The sequence below is a fragment of the Pteropus medius genome, unplaced genomic scaffold (genome assembly GCF_902729225.1).
Source record: "Pteropus medius unplaced genomic scaffold, Ma_sr-lr_union100, whole genome shotgun sequence".
Classification (NCBI taxonomy): Eukaryota; Metazoa; Chordata; class Mammalia; order Chiroptera; family Pteropodidae; genus Pteropus; species Pteropus medius.
The window spans coordinates 3,664,017-3,688,349 of NW_024344378.1; the positions used below are offsets into that span (position 1 = coordinate 3,664,017).

At 43.9% G+C, this 24,333-nt stretch overlaps 1 protein-coding gene and 1 long non-coding RNA gene across 7 annotated transcripts in view; both read right to left on the bottom strand.

Annotated features, from left to right (window-relative positions):
- SFMBT2 (Scm like with four mbt domains 2) overlaps positions 1–24,333 on the bottom strand; it is a 185,251-nt gene that overhangs the window by 50,720 nt on the left and 110,198 nt on the right. For all 6 annotated transcript variants that reach the window (XM_039871030.1, XM_039871029.1, XM_039871031.1 and 3 more), the window contains 2 exons: positions 14,282–14,383; positions 9,222–9,369 (listed from right to left, as the gene is read on the bottom strand). In XM_039871030.1, coding sequence (XP_039726964.1) covers positions 9,222–9,369; positions 14,282–14,383 — 250 coding nt within the window. The remainder of the gene's footprint in view (positions 1–9,221; positions 9,370–14,281; positions 14,384–24,333) is intronic.
- LOC120609012 (uncharacterized) overlaps positions 21,210–24,333 on the bottom strand; it is a 4,662-nt gene continuing 1,538 nt past the window's right edge. Inside the window, exon 2 of the long non-coding RNA XR_005654605.1 lies at positions 21,210–22,407. This is a non-coding gene — a long non-coding RNA (uncharacterized LOC120609012). The remainder of the gene's footprint in view (positions 22,408–24,333) is intronic.

A 24,333-nucleotide genomic window follows, 5' to 3' on the forward strand; every position in this document is an offset into this window, starting at 1 on the left:
TCTGCCGTGCTCCCCATCCCCGTGACAATCTATCAACTACTAATTTGTATTTCTTTAACCCTTCACCCCATTCTTTATTAAAGAAAAGGTGCCAGATGCCTCCTACCTTCAAATGTACCCACAAGTACAAAACAGTATTCTTTTCATTAAGGAGGCTGACCTCACCCAATGTTTACAAAGATGGGAGCTTAATGGGAAAGGCAGCTGTCCTCCTCTGGCCTGGAATGGACCCTGAGCCTCCCACGCCCTGCTGACCATCACGGCACTGGGACCTCCTTCCTTCGAAGACATCCCCGTCATTCTACACTGACTGACAATCTCTCATTTCTCTCCAACAAGGAGGCAAAAAGTCTCAGGGTTTCGAGACGCTGTGTACTCTTTCTAGCTAGTTCTGAACAGGTTCTGCACATCTGCCACCCGCCATGCCCCGACCACTCGCCCCAGAGCCGTTCCTCCAGCCAAATGCTCTTGCATCAGAGGCTTCTGGAAAGGGATCAAACCACCTTTCTTCTGAATATTCAAAAGCAAAACAAAAACAAAGTAATGCGAGTTTCTGTACAATTAACATAAGCCTCCACTTTGAAGGCAGTGCTCTGAAACTTTTGGATCAAATTCTCAGATGCGTATCTCTTCCCTGGACCTCTGCCACTCCCTTCGTTGATTTTGTGAGTGAGGAAATCTCACCAAAGTCATGGGGGAAGGGGAAAATTGGGGGGAAAAACTGATATAAATGGATAGTAAAGTATGTTTTGATAGACATGAAATCTAGGTATTTTTCATGGTCAATACCTGTTCAGATAAAACTTTTCAACTTAGAAGTCACCTCGACTGCCCTGATTGACATTTAGCTGGGTTTTCTGTAACCAGCTCATAACCCCCAACCTCCAATGGGCTTCGAGCCACTCCACAAAATGTCAGGCTCCTCGGTTTCCTGAATCAACATTCGCTGCTCTGGATCCAGTCTTCAAGGCTCTCCACGAAGAGCCATTTTTAATCTAATACTTTCAAGAGAAACTAAGTCTTGCTGGGTACGTAAGCAACAATGAATTATCTTGGCCCTAGAATGCTCTCATTTCCCTGAATATTTGAACAACCTAGAATTCTCTTCCTCTTCCTTCTCTTGGGGACCTTTATTCACTTCATCACTTAAAATTCTTTTTCCTTCAGGCTGATAATGAGCTCTCTTTGTAAGGCAGTTTTGTGACAGCTCAGAAAATAACTGCTACATAAAAACAAATTGCTATGGCTTGTATAATAGAGACAGCAGGGGTCAATTATACTCATTAATCAACAAAGACAGAACAAGAAGTACTAAGGCTTAACTGCAGCCAGGAGGGAGAAAAACGAAAAACAAACAAAAAGAAAACATGTTTTAAACCTAAGCGGGAGGAAAATAACAGAGGAGACAAGAAAATAAAAGGAACTGGAAAGCCTTTGGGCTGTTAAAATTTGCAACAAGCTGCCATAGGAGGCTGCTGAACTGCCACCACCAGAGTTGACTTAAGATTTTATTAGTATTTATTCTGAAGTTCCAACTGTTACAGATCCAAAGGGGGGACAGGTCGATGACCCGTTTCCATGTGACACAAATGAACTGACATAAAACAGCTCCGCTTGCAAACACTGCAGTTGGCGGTGCAAGTTCACGGCTCTTTGGAAAAACAATTTGGCAGTAACGATGTTCATGAACTCTGACACGATTTCATTTCTGGGAATGTATCCCATAAGAACTCTAAAAAGTGAAAAAGCATTATATGTGAAGATACGATGGCATTTTTACTGATAATACTGGTGATGGGGCAACGGGGACTTTACATCCAAATGTAAGAAATAGTATGAAATTTATCTAATCCATGAAAAGTTATGCAGGCATGAAACTGTACAGAAATGTTTGTTTAATGTATACGATAATGTTTGTTTAAAAAAAAGCCATGAATAATGATTGCTACAGTTTTAGATGAAAAGATTGGTACCAGCATATACAGAATTATAAAATTTATATTAAAAATATGCAACGAAAAAGACCAGAGGCAATGTAAGAAAAACTTAACGGTAAATATCAAAATAATTATCTAGCTAGTGGAAATCCTGGATACTTTTTTCTTCTACCTCTTGGCATTTTCTAAGTGGTCACCAATGATCATGAATTATTTCAATAATAAGAATTATTTGAAAGCATAGCATCTTTGCTCTAGTTGAAAAGATAGTCTAGGGATGGGTCAATCAATCGAGTGTCAATTCAGTCCATGGAAGACACCATGACTGCCTCCCCATAGCTGTCCTCCCGCTCCTAGTGTGCTAACAGAATCAGATCATACCATCGCTACAGGAAGTTAGGCCTCAGTACCAGGAAGTGACTCCCGATAACCCTGAGACAATCGTGGTGGCCTCAGGGCCCTTGCCGGGGACTTGGGATGAAGGGGAGGAAAAGGGTTAAAAAAACAAACAAACAAACAAAAACCCTCTCTAACAAAAGAGACCCGAAGAGTGAGAGCTGCTCTTCTATGATGGGTGGCTATGAAAAAAAAAAATTTGCAGTCTTAATAAAGAATAAAATCAGCAAAAGAATATCATGTTTGCCATCTAGCTGACTGGCAAAATGAAAAACAACAGGATGAGTCCGCCACTATAAAGGCTGTTGGGAACATACTTTTATGCGTTTCTGGTCTACGTGTATCTCGAAAAACCCTTACAGGTGCCAATTTGGCAACACGTGTCATAATCTTTAGGAAGGTGTTTAGTCTCCAACCCAGCCATTTGTTCAGGCACACGTTCACTCATTTAGAAATATTTAGTAGGGGCATGCTATAGGCCGGGCATGGTTCTAATGCTGGGGATACAGATGTGAACGACGAAACCAGCAAAGACCCTTTTCACAGAGCTCAGTGAAAGCAGACAGATAATTCTCAAATACGAAGTCAGATGACCACGAGGGCTACAGAGAGAAAGTGGCGGGGAGGCGGGGCTTCATGGAAGACGAAGGCCTCAGCGAAAAGTCGAAATGTAGAATTGTTGAGGAAGCGAGCCATGTGGCCATCTGGGGCAGGGGTGTGCCAGACAGAGGGACAAAAAGCAAAATGCTAGCAGAAAATTGCCAGTCGGAAAAAGATAACGTAATAAAACGTCCACTTTTCTAAACTAACCTATAAATCCAATGCAATGGCAATTAAAATCCAATGGATCATTTTTAGGAGCTGTACAAATCGATTCTAAAACTCATGCACAAAAATAACCAAGATGGCTTTGGAAAGGAAGGCAAGGCGGAGAGTTTCCCTTAACAGACATCGAGACTTAATATAAATTAAAATCAATTTTTAAAAGCGAGGTATTTGGGCAGGGATGGACAAACAGATCAACGAAGCCGAGTAACTAAGAACGGGATACGGTTCACATCCACGAAGGGGCTTGATAGACACGCCAGCGGTGACACTACAAATCAGAGAGGACACGGCACACGACTCAACTGATGATACTGAGACAAACTGGTGAATTTGAAAACCCAATTCGATTCAAGCAAAAAAACGAAATTGTTTTCTTTCCTCGTGCCACGAAAAAAATTAGCTCCAAATAGATGAAAGCAAAACGTGAAAAAACAAAACTGCGAGACTGTAAAAGACAGCACAGACGAACATCGGCAGGAAGCGTTTCTGAAGGCGTGTAAACAAATCACAAGAGGAAAGATGGATTTTGACTGCGTTCCAGTTTAATGCTTCAACATAACATGAAACACCATCAAAGAGGGAAGATGGGCATAAAGGATCATGGGAGAGAGGAGGAGGGGGATAGGACAGGGGCAGGACAGGACAGGACAAATTCTTTCAGTGCTCAGCAAATATTTACCAGGACCACACCGTTCTAGTTACCGGGGGACGCGCAGAGAACAAGACAAAAATGCCCGCTCTCGTGGGTTGTTCGTTTTGGTGGAGATGGATTTGAAAAAAGACCAAAGATTTTACAAAAGATAAAAGTGGAGAAAAGCCATGCAGGGAAGCAGATAAAGCCACTGAGGGTGGCGATTTGCGACTGGCATTAAATAGGGCGGCCGAGAAAGCCCATCTCCGAATGCGACACTGGGGTCAAGCCTGAGGAAGGGGACAGTGAGTGCCAGGGTCCTAAGGAAGAGGCGTGTGCCATGCTCCAGGTGGGGCTGCCTGGGGTGCATCTTAGGACGTGAGGCCAGACAGAGAACTGGTGGGCACTGCAGGCGGCTGTCATGACCTGGGCTTGGCCACGGGGCGAGGTGGGACGGTCCGGGGCAGCCCAGGCAGGGGAGGGCTACGTGTGGTTCACATGCGAACACCGTCAGTCTGACTGCAGTTCGCCAGGCGGGGCTGAAAGCAGACGTGGGCCGGGGCCCGTGCGGTGGTGTGGTCGGGCCCTGACAAGGGCGATGGGACTTGCCGATGGACCAGACACAGGGCATGAGAAAGAGAGCCGAGGATGACTCGGTCCTCGATTACAACTGCAAAGCTTTACTGCGTTGTTTAAAAATCTGAACCAAATGTGGCAAAATATTAGCACGTGTTCAATCGAGGCAGCAGATCCACGAGCCTGTGCTTCTTCTCTGCCCCCTTTGGGAGGTCGGAAACGTGACACAGTACAGAATGGACGGAGGTCACCAGACAATGTCTGAGGTTTTTCTCTCGGAAGATAGAACACCAATTAGAGCTCGCTACTACTGTGCATCTTGATAACGATTAAACCACACTTTTGCTTTCTAAATCGTGTTCAGAGTTTCTGAGTCGATCCGGATGACCAGCTAGTAGGGACGAAGAGCTGAAGTAAGCGACGTACTTCCGCCTGCGCTCACACGTTTTTCAACAGCAATTGGAAGGCTGACCCGTTGTTACAGAGACCCCTGAGTGGGAGGTTCTCTCCACTAATTCTGTGGCTAATCTCGGATGCTACATGCCAAAGAGGTCAACGAAATAATTTAAAAATAGCAAGCCATGGTTGATAACCTGTACACATTTCGACTTAGGTGGTTTATTTACTTATTTGGTTATTACTTACGGTGCCTACAATATTGAATCGTTGTTTACCACGATTAAGGAAACGAAGCAACATCTCCAAGGTTCTGTCCTTGGCTTACTTGCTCTTGGGCACTGAAAAATTTCTATCCATTCTAGCTTAGACTATTTGTTTCTAGGGTCTGGGGACAGACTTTAAAAAAAAAAATCGAAATGGAGTTAAAACAATGTCAGGATGGACCTATTTTTCTGCAGCTCTCCTGTACCAAGGAGATGTCTTTTGTTTCATCAGCTGGTTCCCACCGACTGGAGAATGAATGGGCTATCATTTTCCTCTTAAGCAACACGCTGTAATTGTAAGCAACGTTTTACAGTTCTGATGGAAATCTAAACAGTATAACACCCTCGTGGAAAAGAGACACGTAAGAAAACATCTAAACATTCCTCAGCATGTGTGATATGCTACGTACGCTCTCTATAAAGCTCAGGATTTAAGTTAAAAACAACAGGCTTTTTTATTAAAAAAAAAGTGTATACTTCCGTACATTAATAAAACAAAGAACGGTGTTTGAAAAAATTCTACAGCACGATGCCCGGCCCTGGTGTGACACGTAAGACCTGTAACAAATTACCTCGAAGGAAAACCATTAAATCACCATTAAGGGATCACCACCATCACCACCTCTGAACTTTCATTCGTTTTAATTACAAAAACGAATACACTCTACTTTCACGAAATGATAAGGGAGCTCAATAAATAAAACCGTGACTTTGCGCGATGTGCAAACACTTGGAAAATTATACCCGAGAAGTGAAATTCTCCAAAGCCTATGACAGACTGACCATTTCAGTCATGGGGATGCAATGGTCCTCTGACACCAGCTAGCCCAGCATCAGGCCACCAAGAGGCCACAAAATCCCCGAGGAGGATGGCTTTATGAGGACACCAGCCAGTGAGAGAACGGGGGGTGAGTGTGAGTTTGGTTATGTGGAAAAAGCGCTAGATTCAGGATCTTCAGACCGGGGTTTTATGCCAACTTCTGCCTCACGACTTGAGAAGTTATTTAGCATAACCGAGCTTTCCTTGCCCCCTACAGAAAGTGATCGGAGTTGATGAGGTATCTTTAAGATCTCTTTTAGTTATAAAAGTCCTCTGCCTTTAATAATATGTGCTTATTTTTGAAGAGAGACTATATTACTGTAGATTAAAAAAATAGAAAGTTTTGAGAAATATTCTGTTAAAAGTCTCACTTCTACCCTGCACCCATAAAGAAGTTATTGTTTTCATTTGTTTCTGATGTCTCCTTTCAGAGCTTCTTTACAGAAATATGCGCAAACGCAAGCAGATATTCTTATTTACCTCTTTTTTGCCAAAAAGACGTCATATCGGTACACAGATGTTCCTCATTTTTTTTTAACAACTGCTTAGTTTTGATTATATGAATTTTCAAAATCTATTTAATCGGTCTCATACAGAGAGGCTTTGAAATTTTTCCAGTCTTTCATTACTATAGCTCATGCTGCAAAAAAAAACAAACAAAAAAAACCCCCACAAACTGTTATGCATATTAACTGTACAGTATAGCTTTAGGAGAAGCTTCCAGAAGCAGAACCGTTGGTTGGGTCAGTGGGTAAAATGCATTTACAATTTTAGTAGAACGTGCCCAAATGCCTCAAAGATAGTTGTACCTACCTGTACTCTCCCAAGCAAGTCTAGAATCCTCCAAGCTCGCATCAAAACTTCTCTTTCCCTTTTGAATTTCTACCTCGCCTAATACATGCATGCCACCTTCACATGAGTTTTAACTGGCATCTCTCTTATTATAACGAGTTTGCTTAAGAGTCTTCATGTTTCCTTCAGTGGGAACAAGCAGTTCATATTCTGAATTATTTCTGTAAGTGGCTCATCTTCGTCTTACTGGTTTAAAGCTCTACTATTTTGAAGACAAGAGTCCCCAGCCAAAACCCAATCCCCAGAGATTACCGCCGACACCTTGATGTATGATAGCCATCACTTCCCGAATACGTTAAGTGTTAAAAAGAAAAAAAAAAACAAAAAACGTTATCACTGAGATTCTCCTATTGGAAGGTATAACCACTATTACCCAATATTCTCCATCTAACATGTAATATCCACGAAAACCTTTTCCTTTGTGTGCGTGTGTCAATTTGCAAAAGTTAAGCTTCATTTCAGTAGGGGAAAGGATAGTTTGGAAGATTGCCCGAAGACAATTTCATGTCACTAAATGTCACAAAGACTTGAGTGGTAGAAAAGAAATGATAATTGAGGCTAAATAGTAAGTAAGAGAAAGCGTAAGATAGAAAAACATGTCTAAATATATTTGTACAGTCATTTCATTGCATGTGTAAGAGTTCGATACATTAATGTAAAACAATTTTCTTAATATCGTGAAGTGCAATTACCCGAAGAGGCACACGCATTTTCCTAATCAATATTCAAGCTATGTCGACAATCTCTTTTCTGAAAACTACCTTTAACAGTTACAGTTCACAGGAAATGAATTTAAAAATTCTAAAAATACTGGCAAACATGAAACCTCTGCCACAATAAAATAACCAAGCAGCCGAAATGCATGTGTTAATATTCTTCCTTCTTTTCCACTATGTGAGGAAATCCTCCATTATTTTTGTTAATTCTTAAAAAGATCCTATCACTCACGAGAAATTTACAAAGCCCAAGCAGGCAGCATTTTAGACATCTAGAAAAAGTCCTTCTTCCAGGACATGGAACCCATCCACACACAGGGTTTGATTAGAGAGTCACCAGGAAAGAGACGCGGCTCGAGAGGCTTTCGAACTCCACAAGGGTCCTGTCGCTGAAATTTCACGACGGGAGAAGACTTCCCCTCTTACCTTCTACCCAGAGATTGTTTATAACATAAAACCCGCACAGTCATTGCGAGGGAGGGGAAGGATACTGAGACTCTTGTCATCTCTCTGATGCTGCGGGGTACAGGTAGGAGAGCACAGGGGACCCCTTGGACGGTCCTGAACGTGGAAACACCGTGGCTTGGCCAGAGTCATTTGTGAGAACTAAGGAGAAAACAAAAACCTCACTACGCTGGACCAGAACCACCCCCCACCCCGCCCCGCCCTGTGACTCACTCCACCTGTGGCTTTGAGCGGGTCATGTGAACCCTCCGTGACCAGGTTTCCTCACAGGGCAATCCTCGTGGTGAGGACTAAGTGAGCGTGGCACTTAGAACGGCACGAACGGCCTCACGTTCTAATTGGGCCGCGTCGCGTCACCACGGAACCTCGAAGTGAAGCATCAGCTCGTACTCGACAGCGTCTCCTCTGTGATCCCGATGCACACGGGGGAAAAGCGGAGATACACGCTGAAGGTCTATCAGGGCAGCCCGGTCACAGGTCACCTAGCACGGCGCTATGAAAGGTGGCTCGTGGTATGCGACAGTCACCGGGGACGCTGGAACCAAGCCCGCGGGATCAATTATCTCTCAATACGGTTAACGCCGCAAGTGAACCAGGAGCTGGTGAGTTGCAAAGGTGAGCACGAAACCCCTGCCTTACCCGTGGTTACCTGTCAACATGCCCCCAGCAGTTTATTTTTCTAATCTCTTCCAATTTTCTCTTCTCTTGGTCTCTGTATTTCTTCCCCATCCTCTCTTCTTTCATTTTGCTGCTTTCTTCCCTGAATAAACCTTGGACCTGAAAGGTTTATTCTGCTACTAAACTTACAGCATGGTTCGTGGATCCCAACAGAAAATTATGTTAGTGCAACCTGGTTCCCAATTTAATTATTTTAATGTATTATAGCATCAGTTAGTCGGCTATCTGGGAGAGACTGGGCTCTGGGGAAAATTTGAAAAAAGAAAAAAGGATTTATCGGAAATTAAAACGTGAAGGATGCCTTCCTCGGCATTTTATGGCATTTTTCAAGCCAGCTCATAGACACTCTGAAATCTTTAACCTCACCCACTTAGTGACACAGTGACCTCTGTCACTAACAGCACAGACGCCAACCACACAATCCCAGACGGGGAGCCATGCCTCACAGGAAGGACCGAGAAGTTCTAGACTACCTGCCTCACCAAGGATGCTGTAACAGACTCCTGCGTCGAGCTAACCACGAAACAAACGCACTATTTTCTCACTGCTTCTACATGGGTTACAACGTAAACTTCCCCGATCAACAAAGGTGTCACTTCGGTGACAACACGACACCCTCCCGAGTCACCCAAACCCTGCGAATTTCCACAGGACACAAACCTTTGGGAGGCGTGAGATTGACTCCGTTTTTAAGGCACCATTGCACGGGCAAAATCCCCAAGGAATCCGCGTGGCAGAGCATTGAGAGTTTGCTAGGTTCTCGTCTCAGGTCGTCAATAGTCACTTGAAAAAAATGATTGTTAAAAACCTGAAAGAAAAAAAAAAAATAGAGCCGAGAGTTAATTCCTCGGGATCACGTACAAGGCTAACGTGAAATACTGGCACAGTTTCCACACACAATACATGTTACTTCATCAAAAACGGTTTGACCGCAAACTGGCAGTTTGATGAATATCACTAAATCGGTCCAGTTGTTAAAAAGTCAGAGATGATCACTGTGGTCATAATAATGAAAAGTAAACGAGTAAGTAGAATATATAGGAGATAGAGAATGGAAGGTCACCCGATAGTCACGGCTGATAGAAGGCCAAACTGATGAGGACAGACAGACAGACGGCAGCCCAGGGGAAAGCCAGGGTGGGCACGGAAAGGCCACACGGGTGCTTCTGCGTCCATGGCGGGGACCCCCGTCCTCACACCAGGTCGTTCAGGAACCACCGAGGCCTGGCACGGCGATGCCCCACCCTGCAGCCCACGAGGACAGAAGTCACGCTGGCCCTTACGCTGCGTCCTCACAGTCCAGCACCCACGCCGCTGCGAGTCTGTCCAATCGCAGTGTGTTTTCCAACATGCATCCCAAAAGTCGGTGCTGCTAGCCTGCTTTCCCAGCCACTCGGCTGGAGGAAAGGGCTCCCGCTCTGTCCCCCCGAAGCATCAGGCTTGTGTCTCTGTCCTGAAAATTCTGATTTGTTCCCGTGGACTGATACCACGTCTTTCTCCCCCAACGGATCCTACATCCTTTGAGGACAGTGGCCTCTTCGTTACTCATCAAGGTGTTCCCACAATGCAGAGGAAACTCTCTGCACGCAGGAACTGAACCGTCATCCACTGACTCTAAAAAAAAAAGCAGCCCACGAAGAAACAGGAACGGGGCTGCTGCTGGGAAGAGCGGGCCGCAAAAATCAGGCAGATCCCAAGAGTGAGCGGCATGATGGATTTAAAGAACCAAGTATGTGAAGCGGGCCAGGGAATAAAGAGCACTTTCTCAACTCCTAGGAAACCCCTGACATCCTCCCCAAGCTGGAATTCCTGGCTCCTCCCTTTACAAAATATTCTCTGGAAGCAATCAGTTTCAAAGCTAAGCAGGAGAGTAAACTCACTCTTGTTCATTTGTATGTTAATACGTAAATAGTCAGAATTCTACCGCTGAGTTTTGCCTTTGAAAATAGACTTTAAGGAGCAAAGGATCAGACATCACCTTCCCAGGGGGGTCTCTGCCTGACAGTCCCTACTGAAAACCGCTTTTCCCTCCTACACACCAGCACCCTATCAGCCCCCTCCCTCCCCCACATCTAACACGGAACAAGCGCTATTCGCCTCCTTATTACTTCAAAGGAAAGCAAAATCAGTTCCTTCAAATCCTTCGGGGCCCACGTTCTCAAGCGGCTCAGAAACACTGGCCCACCCGGTCCAGAAACCACGGTTCTCGAACCGATGCCTAGAGCAGTTCCCCGACGTGGCCAAGACGTGCAGCTCAGAGCCAGCAGAAGCAGAAACGGAACCCGAGCCTCCTCATGCCCGTGTCCTCTGCTCTGAACAACGCGATGTGCTTCACAAGCATAGACGGCACTGTCACCGCCAACGTCCGTCAACGACTCTGCTCTCGAACACCAAACACATAGCCGCCCTGTCCTGCTGAAGAGCGGTCCTTCCATACTGGATCTGCTACACACTCGTCCGCTGTTTGCTTTAACGTCCTATTTTTTTTTTTCTTCCACAGTTGTACCATCAAGAAAAAAGCCGAGGAAAATAAAAATGAAATTTTCATTGTGATAAGCAATAATAGCACAGTGTATTATAGTCTCAAATAGAATATTCTAAAGCATTTTCCAATGTTTCATTATAAATATCTTTTCCGTTAAGAATATTCTGGTACTTTATTACACACAGATGAGTCTTGAACCAGCCGGGGAAGTGTTCATCCAAGTCCATGCCACATGGCCGATAAGAGGAGAGGTACATAGGAGAAGAATGACTTAAGTATTTTACCTTTGGTGCAAAGAGTAAGAAAAATGCAAATGAAAGTGTACCTTAAAAATCAGAGAAAATATCCTCCCCAGCCCCGCCCCAACAAGACTTTTGCAGAGAGAAAATCATTTATTGGGAAAACCAAACTACTGCCACTGGAAGTCTACCCAACGTGACAAAGACATTCGGGCTGAAAGTACTGATAATTAGCATCTAACATTCTAATATTATAGATTACAATGATTTGAAAGCATACACATGTGACTAAGCACATCTGTACCTGTTTGGCTTTTTTTTTTTTAAATAAATTCCTGGTGAGGCTGACATTCTAGCCTCTTAGAATGAAGACAAGGCAATATATATCCAGATAAATGAGCAGCTGGCATCACTGTATCACCCGCCGCCTGAACAAAGGGGAATTCTGGTCAGGTTTCAAGAAAATATCACTCTTTAGTTTTGTACCAATGTGCAACAACCAGAATATACAATGAAGAACCCCAAAGGCCATTTCAAATAAAAAGGTTTTTAACGGATGGTGTATGAACTTGAGAGCATGCATTCCAACCCCAAGCTTATCATTCAAAGCATAAGTCAATGTTTTTTCTCATACGTAGTTGTTCTTTAAATAAATTAACAGTTATAAAAATAATTTATGTCCATTAAAGAAAAAAGCATTTCAAAAAGAAAAAAAATTTCATTATCACAGCCATTTACCATATTCTGTAATACACTGTCACCGGTGTTCCTCAAATTTTACCAAATCATAAATTAAAAAAAAAAAACACAACTCCAGGAATTTTAAAACATGCGTCACTGCATTAACAAATCCAGTCTCTTTCAGAAAAGAAGAAAATTGAATTGAATAAAAATTCGGAGATCAATCTGTGACATCCAAAAGGGTCATATTCTAGGACAATGTCTCTGGGTGTCATACATTTCAAGTCATTGTCCTCTGTTTGAAAAGTCCTGCTACAACTTGCTTGTGGGGTACCCCAGGGGTGTGACAGTAGAATTAGGAACACGTCTGATCATACCCCAAATACAGCTGAGACACTCTGCCATGTGACGTGCCATTAAAAAAACTTCTTTGTTTTACTTCCAAGGTCAAATCTATTCTTGCAATAAGGAGAGGAGAATAAATAGGCCCAACTGATTTCTTCATATTAATTATGTGTGACTATTTCTTTGGAAAAAGTGCTTCATCGATCAAGACTCTCAGGAAAAAATGCACAAAGTAGTCCTTTCTGCAAGCCGCCTACGATAAGGAAACACAAAAGCCCACAGCAGATAAACAATCAAGTTTTTCAAATACTTCGGAATCAAAATACAAATTCCTCTCTCTTCCTCTTGGATCACAGATTTTCAGATACTTGGATCACAGATTTTCAGAGAGACTGTTTCTCCACAGAAACCAAATGCAGTCTGATCAGCACAGCTGGTAAATTTTTCCAAAACAGAAAAGCAAGGGAAAGATGACAATAAATGTGAAATCAGAGATACCCTGCTGAATCAGGAAAGCATTCCTTTGAGTTTAAAAATGACCGACACTCCCAAACGACCACAGTGACAATCCGCTAAGGTCCACCCTGACCATCCTCTTCACACAAACAGTGTTTTCACGTCCAAAGTTACGTACGCACAGCGAGCTCATGGAAAACACGGCAATGTGCATGGCTTCAAAGAAAAAATGACACGCTTCCATTTTCTCTTCCGTGGTTATGTTGGAAATAAAGCTGTCGAAGGGTTCACTGGGCTTTCATTCAGGTTGGAGGGTGGCCCTCGCAAGAACTGGCCAAGTGGACATTCTCTTTACCACAGCAGTTTGTAAGACACGAACTCCAGGTTCAGTTCTGCTTACATTTCCCCAGTAACATGGGTAAGATGACTGGACAAGTCCCCTGGGTCACGAGAGGCCTGTGGGGCCGAAGCAGTGGGACCAAGGTTTGGGTGAAAGCAGTTAATATTTCACTGAGCATTTACTTGTGCCAGGCAGGCACCTAATAATGTGATTCTCCACTTTTCTCAATGACACGAAGCAGATAGTGTAACACCTACTGTATAAATGTAAAAACTAAGGTTCTTAGAATACAAGTAATCTATTCACATAGTAATTAGCAAAGCTGGTTGGGATTTATCCGCAAAGCTGTTTCTTTAGAATGAAACATTCTGCCACCAAAGAATTAAAACATTAAACATTGCTTCAGCTGGCACCCATGAGACCGGAGTTTGAATCTACGGAGCTGACTTTTGGAATCTTCGATTAAATTCCCCCACGAGATGCACCAAAGGCCATCAACTAAAATGGATCGTTGGCTGAGTGTGCTAAGTCTGCTGGTTTCTCCCGCCACTTAAAGAGATACTTAAGGTAGAAACCCGCACTGTAGATCTTACCACTGGTGACTTCGTTGAGATTTCCTTGATGGAGATGGGAAAATTTTAACCTTAAAAGCCTAAACAGACCATAATAAAAATGCCTTTATGTGAAAAAGCCATTTCGTTTTATAGCTGCGGATCTCAGAAGCATCCCTTCCTTTAGCCGACGAAAGCAGATGATGAAAACGCAGTAGAAATGCTGACTCGTGGCGATGGGAATCTGCTTTTCACCATTTCCAGGTGGCTCCAAAGTATCGATAGGTCATAATAACAATCAGAAAGTGCAGAAGCAGCAAGTTCACTGCCGTAAACTCATAGTCGTGGGTCTGGACCTCACGTATGAACCTGAGTGCCTACGTTCTGTACCATCAGAAGAAAAGTGAAATTCACCCATCCGGTCCAAGAGGAGACATCTGATTAGCCTCCCCCACACTACCAGCGACAGAGAGAGAGCTTCAAACAGTACTGGATGGGAGAGAAGGCCATCTGCCTTAAGTTTACTTGGTGTCGCGGCATATCCTGTGCGAGCATATTTCAGTAGAAAGGCTTATCAGATCCAGTCTGGGGGCTGAGGTAAAGTGTGAGGGAGAGAAACTCACCTTGGTCACTGATGCAGGACAGATAGAAAAGGGCTCGCTCAAGTTCACTGTTTCGAGCTTCATCCCAACTGTGAAGAAGTGGCTTCGCAAATCTGCATGATCCTGCAGGGAAACAGATACAAATACTGAACGCGCTGGTATTGCAAATCAGCTCGATAACTGTCTGGATGCTGTCCTTGAACATTTTACTGGGCAACTGAAATCGGATTCAAAGAATTAACCCTCCCTGTTTCAAATTTCTAATTATTGCAAGATACTGCGGATTTAATTATTTTCTGCAAGTTAAATTGCTTTTCCAGGAGAGAGGAAACGGCCTTTGTGGCCATGCTTAAATTTACACAAAGCCAAAAATTCACAATGCTTTGCTTTGATCTTCCTAGGTGCTACGGCACAGCAGTTACAGAGGCGATCCGTCATCAAAAACACAGCAGCAACATCTTCAGGAAATGTGGCCTCGTGCCACTGGAGTTACTTCACAGGGCTTCAGCTAGTACCTCGTGGGGGTATAGCGTGTCCCTGCCTCCTGACTCTGAGGACACACAGCTTATCGGTTGTTGGTGGCTAGCCAATGGCCTTGGAGATGTGTGCAAGCAAGGGTCCAAAACAGCCCTGCAGACAGTCAGAACCCGACTCCTGCTCAATGAAGATAAGCAACGCCCGTGTCTAATAGTCTGGCAGCTTCATAACCAGCTCACAACAACCTTATGTGTGCGAGATGGAGCTGTCCTGCCTTCTCACGAAAATGAACGTCAATATCCACTTCAGCTGTACAGCAACAGGTGGAGCTGGCTGGACTCTGGACACCAGGATTTATCTTGCTGAGCTGGAGGTCACGGTCTGTATAAAGAGTAGTGTTGGGTAAAGAAAGAGATTCGAGGCTTGCCCCTACAAATCAGTCTCGCCATCTCTAGATACATCAGTTGGGTGAGAAGCACAAAAATACCCGGGGAGCTATGACTTTCCTTTCTCTGTACAGTGGATTTTTAATTAATTCAACGACGCCATCCTACATCCAGTTCTGAGGATCGCGCAGTGGCCACCGGGCTGTGCCTGCTCCCCACTCAAAAGCGGGGCGATGAGGTCGGTGTGTTACACGACACCAAAGAGGAACTGCCTAGAGAATTCTCCAGCACGCCACTGCTTTACGGGGGAAGGGACACAACACGACCGCCTGCAGAACCACGAGGACCGCTCACGTCACAGGTCGCCACGGCAGTCTGGGAACAGATGCACGGTAAGTGTTGGGTCTGGCTGCAGCCAATGATGCCACGTCCGGGGGGAGGTGACCATGATGCACAGGGGTGTGCCAGGGGTGCGCTGCCTCCCATGACACTCATTGGAAGAACTGGCCCATCCTCAACCTTTACCAAATCCTTAGGAATTTATAATCAACATTGTATGAAAATTATGTGTATAAGGAAAAGCGCGAGAAAATATTCTTAGGTGCAGGAGATAGTTTTTATTTCTTATACTGAAAATAAAGCGTTTATTTTTAAGGGCGGCTGGGGAAGATGGGTCCAGAAAAAGAATTTAAAAAGAAACAGTATGAAGAGTTGATGCACATTAACACACATCAACCACAAGGCTAAGGCAGTCAGAAGCCTCAGGTGTTGAGACAAAAACGTGAACTGGAAATGACTGACATCTGAATTAAAAGACCGGCAATTAATATTCCTATCAGACATCGAAGCCCCCGTATCTCACTATCGGTGGGGACTGAGGCGCTGGAGTGGATTTTGCAGATAAATATTTTTCTCTTTCAAACACAAAACCTTCTGAACTTTTTGAGAACAAAAAAAGAGGAATTATTTTAAAATTATAATAAACCTTTGCTTGAATATACTCAACGAGTTTGCGCAGTCATTATTCTACTGTTTGACAACACGGAAAATGACACATTTGTAATTCTAATAACTGGCCCAGATGAATGCAATATTTTCACAGACATTCTTCTGTTTCCCCCTCACTGCTCACAGCCACGAGGCTAGACATCCTTGAGATGTGGTTCCCCTCATCAGAAGAAACTCGTAACTTCTTCCAGCTGCCTCCGTCGCCAGGGCTCTCCTGGTCATTTCCACCTCTCACCTGTCCCCCCCTGCATTTCTGCACGGCTGTCCCGACAGCGTCCTGGGCTTCTGGTCTACCCGCCGTCCTGGTCCCCTCCTGATTTCAGCTCGTGTGCCTTCTCTTTGCCCCGCAGACTTCGTTCCTACCGTTGCTCTCAGTAGAGCGAGCTTTCCTTGCAGGGCTGACCCATGGATGCCCCGGCCCTTTTACATTCCAGGCTCTCCGCTTGACCTTGACCACTGACCTTGAAGTCTTTAGCCAAGTCTACACCTATCCTATCTCTATGCTCCGAGCTGTACGAGAAAGGTCTCTCAATCACAGCTCCCGACGCCGTATTAAATCTCTGTGGCCCCCAGGAACCTACACCAACAAGTGTCCTTGAACCACTGCCTTATTTTATTCAAAGCTGTCTCGTGGGACCCAGCCATGGAGGCCTTTCTTTAGAAATAGAACATAAAGGCTCAGGACAGCAATGTACTCCATAGGTAAGCTTCTCCTTTCAGAGCTGTAGACTATATTATAAATGCCTATCGTTAACGATGTCGGTGTCTTCAGCATCACACGCTCTCTCTGGGTCAGGGGGGATCACTTTGTGCGGCTTCCACTCCCTCTCTTCCTTCTTTCCTGTGTCCACGTGCTCGTCCGGCAACCCCCGAACATCCGCCTCTCTGCTCACCCAGGATCAATACCATTCACATCAAAAACACACAAGGCCATATGTGTGATGAAAATAAAATGTGAATATTTTTAAACGGTGAGAGATGGCTGACAATCCTTTGTCCTGATGACATTAAAATATTTTTAAACAATTTTTAAAAATGCTTTAGTGACCAAAGGCTCCCTTCGAAACAAGTGTTTCCTTTGTCAATCATGGCTTGGATTTCCTGCATCTTAAAACATTTCTATGAGGTTTTAGTTGTAAGCACACACACTTCTTACTTGTGGAAATGCATCTGTTTTGGTTCCAAACGATGTGAAAACTCTTAAACTCTCTTTTTTAATATACTGGAATAAGAAGCCAGACATTTTAAAAGGTAGCTGTAGAAAACACACCCCTCTATTTCCCAGCCCTAACCTACACTTTCTTAAGGCCACTTTTTAATTGGCTTTTTTTTAAAAAAAAAAGAAAGAAAAATCCTAATATGACCACATAGAAATCCTACCCATTCCAAAGGGAAGTCAACATAATGGAAATTTTTAAAATTTAGAAGCAAAGACACATAATGATTCTGAGTTTGACTAAATCTGTTACTTTAATGCTCATGGTATTCATGGATGATGATGTCAGGAACTTTTTACTACAGAGGCAGGATGATACTTTCTAAAAGGGCTTGCCACTGAATCCTCTGGCCACTGGAAACATTTACAAAACACACCAGATAGCCAAGGAATACATGCAATACTTTCCAGGCAATGCCAAACTCTCTCACTTATGTTATGCAATTCATCCAAGAGAGATCCCAATACCTATTTATTGAATTAAGCTGACGAAACATCAAAAATTGGATGCTTTCATGACATCCGTTCCAATTCTACGTTCTACTATTCATTCGATAAGCATTCATTAGACACCACTGAGGTACCACACACAGTAGGCTATTGGATGGTACACAGTACACATGAGTAACAAAATACCGTATTTATCTAATGGAGAAGGAAAAGTCAAACAAAGAACAAGCTATGAAAGATCCAGGCTTAGAAGAGATTTCACAACGAATAGTTTTACTTGTAGCGCATAAAAAATTATCATCGCTCTGACGATAGCAGTCCACAGAATTATAGGGTGCGAATCTTGATCTGATCATGAAAAGCACGTGACTTAGAATGATAAAGAAAAGATTGGGAAGGTGGCATGGGAAATTTGGTTAGGGAAGCTGGGTCTTAAATAACGATTGAGGCGTTTGAGTTTTATCTAAAAGGAGTCATGTAGACACTCCTAAAAAATATAGGGTTTTTTTTAATGATACGAGTTCAACACTAGTGAATTTCCAAATAGGTCAATACACAGACCTTCTGAGCTCTGTGTGTGTATGTATGTGTGCATCCATGTTAGTATATGAGAAAAGGTACAGATTTGTTTTCTCACTGAAAACAAATTTAATCAACCCCGACCATTTACTTCGGGCCGTTAATGCAGTCAGAGTATGTGCATTCATTTATACAAACACCGGCTAATCATTCTCTGCATTAAGAAGACAGAGTTCTTGGCCCCTGAAGATGATTTGCAAAACCAATTATCTACTGAGAGATAATGGGAAATTCACTGCGGTTTGAAAGATACACGATGGCCTTTGCAGAAGTTCTAGAGAATCATTCACACCTCACAACTGCTGGCCCGGGAACGCTGTTATTCCCGAAATCAGGGGAGATGACTCAATCCTCAGTACATTTACAGATCCACCTGTCACATTCAAGAAATACTGTTTATTTGAATGTTCCAGAGTCCAGTGAAAATTGCTTACAGAAAAACTCCTCTCGCTGGCAACGCCGTTCCCATCTGCATTCATCGCTACACGTTTTATTTTTGCCTTCGAGTGGTTTTATATTGATCAGAGGTAAAATACCATTTATTTTATTGGAGGGCTGTCTTACCAGCCTATGGTAAAAACTGCTCTTCAGGGAACCTTATTTTCAGTCGATTGACAATGTAAAAGAGATTACGTGTACATCAACTTTGGTTTTCCACTCCGGTTTCATTGGCTTTATTGCCGCCAGAACCCAAGTTGCTCTCACACTTTTCCTACCGAGAGAGACACAGTAACTACTCTGCATTGAGAATAACTCGGTTTGGTAAAGCGATAACAAGGAACATACTGTAAATACTCGGAAGCCTTTTCCTTGTGTTATTATTCCTCCCTCGCAAAGACTATTGGGCAGTGAGTATTCATCTTGCAGTGAAGAAATTAAGACACAAAGGGGTTAAGTGACCTAAACAAGGACACAGCTACCAAGAGGAGCCAGGACTCAAAGCCCATGTTAGCTAGCTCTCAGGTGATAGGACACACTGGGAAGCAAGGACTAAAAAGGAGCTTTTTTGAAATTGCTATTTAGTAAACAAAACAAAACCCTTACAACCTACAAGCTCTAAAATTTGTATTTCAAAGACAGAAATTGCCGAGTTCAAACGTGAGTTATTGATACTGATCATTGACGTAAAACCTCCAACTTTTGCTGTTAATTTGTAACTTTTCCATGGTTTATGAAAAAAACGTGTCGGAGAGAATCCTGATACTAACAAGGGCCTCCAAAATGTTTCTATGGAGTCCCTCGCACCGGATGAGCAGTTTTTACCAGACGCTGTCGTGTGTCCGTTAATGATAACTGAAGAAACGTGTGAAGTGAAACGTCACTGCCCCTCGGCCACCCTTCATTGATGCCTCCTTCCGCGTAGCGAATCAGTGTTCCCCCAGACAGGTAAACCAGGTAAGTGCGGTTAATCCGGCAAAGGCCACACGGACCGCGATCTGTCCTTCGTGCAGCACTAACGTATGTGAGTGAAGAGAAAGTGGGTGACGTGGTTCCCCAAATCACACCTCAACCCGCGTCCCACTGAGAAGCTTGAAATTCAGTTAGAGAATGACGGAGGAGGGATAAATACACACTACAACGTTGGAAAAGAAGTTTGAACGAACTGCGACATATCTGGCTGTTTGGGCTTTACGGTCTGGGTGGCACCTCACTTTATTTCCTATGAAACAGAGCTCAAGGGGAGGAGACCGTCTCCGAGCACACACTGGTCACCTACAGCTTTAAACATTAGCCTCTGGTGACGTCTTCACCTTTGAAGGGACTGTCAGGCCCGGAAAATGGCACCAGCTGATTCTGGAAGCATCAAACCCAGCTATTAAAGAAATGCCACTGCACAGAACTGTCCTAATATGTCATCAGTGAGCGACCGCCAAACCAAACTTCTCTAGCAGAGTGACAAACTTCGGGGTGAACGGTGACATCCTTTATAAAAGGGATCAATCTATGTGCATTAATCTATGGACGGAGACGTGAAGTATTACTAATTGAGAGACAGAAGAGAAGACAGGAAAAAAGAAAGAATAACCTATCATTTTAGGGTTCACTCTCTCCCCCATGCCTACCAGATCAGATCCCCGCTCTCTACATTTACTTTAGGGGCTTGAAGAAACGTAGGTTGTGCCCTTATATAAATTATATAAATTAGCATGTGGCTATCACAGACCCTCGAAGCAGCTAACACTTCCTGTCATCCCTGCCTCATTAGATACACCTCACGCGATATGAAAATACGAAGAACGTGGCACAGGGGAGAATGAGTTCAAACTCATTAACACAACACAATTAAAATGCTCTCGGTGAGGATTTTAACGCGCAAGAGCAGCGAATCGCTCCCCGAGCAGAAATCAAATCTCAGCCCGCAGTCCCACAGTCAAAGGCTACAGAAAGCTTCCTCGGGGGGTGGCTTCTCGGCATCAGATCTTTAATTCTTCAGTTCTTCCTTTTTTGTTTATGTTGCGACAAAATAAAACGGACAATAAAAAACAGACAGGCAGTTCGGCCCCCGTCCACATTTTGTTACATACCAAACTCGTTTGCTGTATCATACCTACACGAATAATTCTGTCAGTTCCAATAAGCCAGTTTGGGGGTCCACCGGGAACTCAAACACTGCATATGCGTCATTTCAAAGGCTCAATTAATTTGCATAATGTCTAAGAATAGGCCTCAGTGAAGTCAAAGGAAGGCTTTAATTAGTATTACATTCAAATCGATATACAATGAACTACCCTTTAATTCCTGTACTTACATCAACATACTATGTCATGCTAAAAAAAAGATCCAGTGTGATTCATTTTATTTTTCCTCTTTTTGTTTCACCAGTGATCTGGTGCACCAGTGATCTGGTGCTCCTTTGTTCATTAGAAAATTATTCTCATATGAGTTTCATCTGAAACCGGACGTTAAGATGCCAGCGTTCATTAAGTGCACAGCATTATGACACTTCGATTCCCCTGCACTGAACTCGGGTTAGCCAATGGAATATTTATAACGAACATGCAATAAAAAGATCTGTACATTGAACACTCATAAGCATGTCCATTTCTTACTGCCAGGCGTAAATAGCAGTGTTATCTACTAGCCGTGCATTCAATCAAGTTCAAAAAGAGTAATGATGTTCCGCGGTACCATAGGCTTCACCCTGAACCACAAGGTTTATTACGTGTGATTAGAGTAGACCTAGCCCACAGGACGTCCAAAAACAGGTACATTACTTTGTTTAAAAAAAAGAAGAAATAGGGGAAATGAAAACATCCTTCATGGATTAACATTTTAACACCACAAAGGCATCTGCAAGGTGTGAGAAATTCTGCTTCACGGCACCACTATGGAAAAAAAAAAAGCAAGACTGACTGCGTGCGTGTGGAGGTAAGCAATGGCTACACCCTTTTCTCGCAATTAGTTAATTCTCTCTCAACAAGTGACGGTGCCTTCTTGTGTCCCTACAGCAACGCTCTAGGTCGTGTGAGTGCTGCTGGCTGGAGGCGGCCACGGTGGCCGGTGGCCGCTCGGAGGGTCCGCTCCCCTCCCAACCTCACACCCCACTGACGGAATGCGGCCGACAGAATTATTGCTGGGTGTCCTTTCTGCCGAGAGCCCTAAATGCATCCTCTAGACGCGTCCAGGGTTTCTCCACCTCTGCACTGTTGGTATTTGGGGCCAGATACTTCTCTGTCTGTCCTGTGCAGTGTAGGATGTTTAGCTGCATGTCTGAACTCTACCCATTAGATGCCGGCAGCACCGCCCAACTGTGACCATCAAAATGCCTTCAGGCGTTACTCAGTGCACCCTGATGGGCAAATCCAACCCCACCGAGACCCACATGCTCAAAACGCCAACAGAGCCTCTACCAAAAGCAACTGAGCGATGAGTCGCTGGACATCTTCCTGTTCACATGTTAGGCATCACTTAACACCCGCAGGATTCATTTTCTGTTTTTTTTTGTTATAATAATGCTTCCTTGGCTTACCCTTTAGATATCCTAGTTTACTTCTAAAAACTGTACAAAAGTAACAGAAAAAAACCTTGACCTGGGGATGCAGACAGATTTGCATTTGGGTCCACCACAGGCTTTCTGTGGCGCAGGACGAGAGATTAACTCCTCCGAGCTTTGGGTTCCTCCCATGTGCAGTTACACTAATACCTACCACGCCAGGTTATCGTGGGGAAAATGAGACTATAAACACAGAGTGCCCAGTACAATTTCTCATCTTGCCAGTGCTCGATGCTTAGACGCTAGTAAAGCGACAGACAGTCCACTGGAGAATGACGCTGGACTTCAAGTGAATTATCTATGGCTTCGTTTGCATTGTTTTGCTCTGTGCCCTGGTATGCCATCCGAGAGGGTGTGAAAGGGTTAATGGATATCCCAAAGATATTCCCAAGGTGTGTGACTTATTACACGAGAAAAGGACTTAGGACACATCAGCCGTGCCTTGCACGTCACCCCTTCACATGGGACCTGCCATCTCTCGGAACCACTGGAAGGTCAGAAACGACTAAGGTCCAGTGAGTGGAGTGATTTGTATAAAATCGCAAGCAAAGTGACTACATTTCCCAAACTCCTTTGCAAACTAGAGGCATGTATGTATGCCATGCTTGTATTTACTTTTAGGAAAATATGCTACGAAAAAAATTCATCCGTCGGGATCTAGATATCTCGCCGGCAACTACAAGTGCGACGTTATGTAGTCATGTGAAAGTTTATCTGATCTGTTTATGCTGGTCCTTCTGGTTATAAATGGGGCTGGAGACGAAACCGAAGGCAGATTTTAATCTTACCCTTGACTTTTATGCCATCGAGATGAGGAAACAAAGAAGGATGGCTGTCCAAGGACGCGAAGAAAGAAAACACAGGAGTGAAGGACTCCCACACCTTTATTTACACCCCAGTACGCGCACCCCCTTTCTCGGGGCAGGAGAGTGTGTGTTGAAGGTCGGGGTTCAGTGACACAGAAGCGTGGGTGCGCTGGGGCCCCGTCACGTGTGCTCCTCATTTTCCATTAGATCTTAAACTCTGAAGACCTAAAGGATTTAAACTTCTCTCTATATCCGTCTCCCTACTGGAGATAACTGTGATTTGCCACTGCCTCTTCATGAAAGGCACCGTGGATATTGAAGTATGGCCTAACCTGCAAAGGATCTGTGTGTGTTTTTAGCGGGGGTGGGGATGGGGGAACATCTCCACACAATTTCATTGTGGTTTACTATCACATCCTCCATAGAAGAATTATAATCAATTTTTAATTATTCTCATTAACGGGGATTAGCATGGAAAATCTGAAAGAATTAAAGTGTGACACTATGATCACTCTGATCACGGGGAACCAGCCGTCCATCCGATAACAAAATGGCCTCCCGTCTCAGGCAGCCTTTCTTTAAAAGGGGTCGAACGGATGCCACACAAACATTTACTGCTCGATTATTTGGGATCAGACACTCTGCCAGGTGAGACTGAGACTCTGAGTTCCCCACCTCTCCCCATCACAAAAAAAAAAAAAAAAAAAAAAATGAAGTTCTGTCCTTCCAGAGGGAGCTTAAAGCAAATCTGAGAGAATCTAAGTTTCCCACCTGAAGGCCGAACTCAGCTACGAAATTTTTATCGTTGCCGCATTTAGTTGCTGAACAAGAGAAAAGAAAAAAAAAAAGAAATTGGTCGCCATGGAAACCGCAACATCACAATCCATCCTAACAGAACAGCTCACGTCCTTTCTTACCCCTTTGGCTGTACCAGATGGAATGAGAAAGGAAAGCTTTTCTCTCTTTGCCACACTTGATAGTCTCTCTCTGGCCTTTCGCCGAGGTCTCAGATGCTGAAATACAGAAGCACTTCCTCTTTAAGGGTTAAATCTACAGTCACGCCGACAGGTATGTAATTCCGAGCTGGAAAGAGGTAAAGAAATAACAAGATGTGGGCTCTTCCATGGATTACGAGCACTGCCCGCACGCTGAACAGG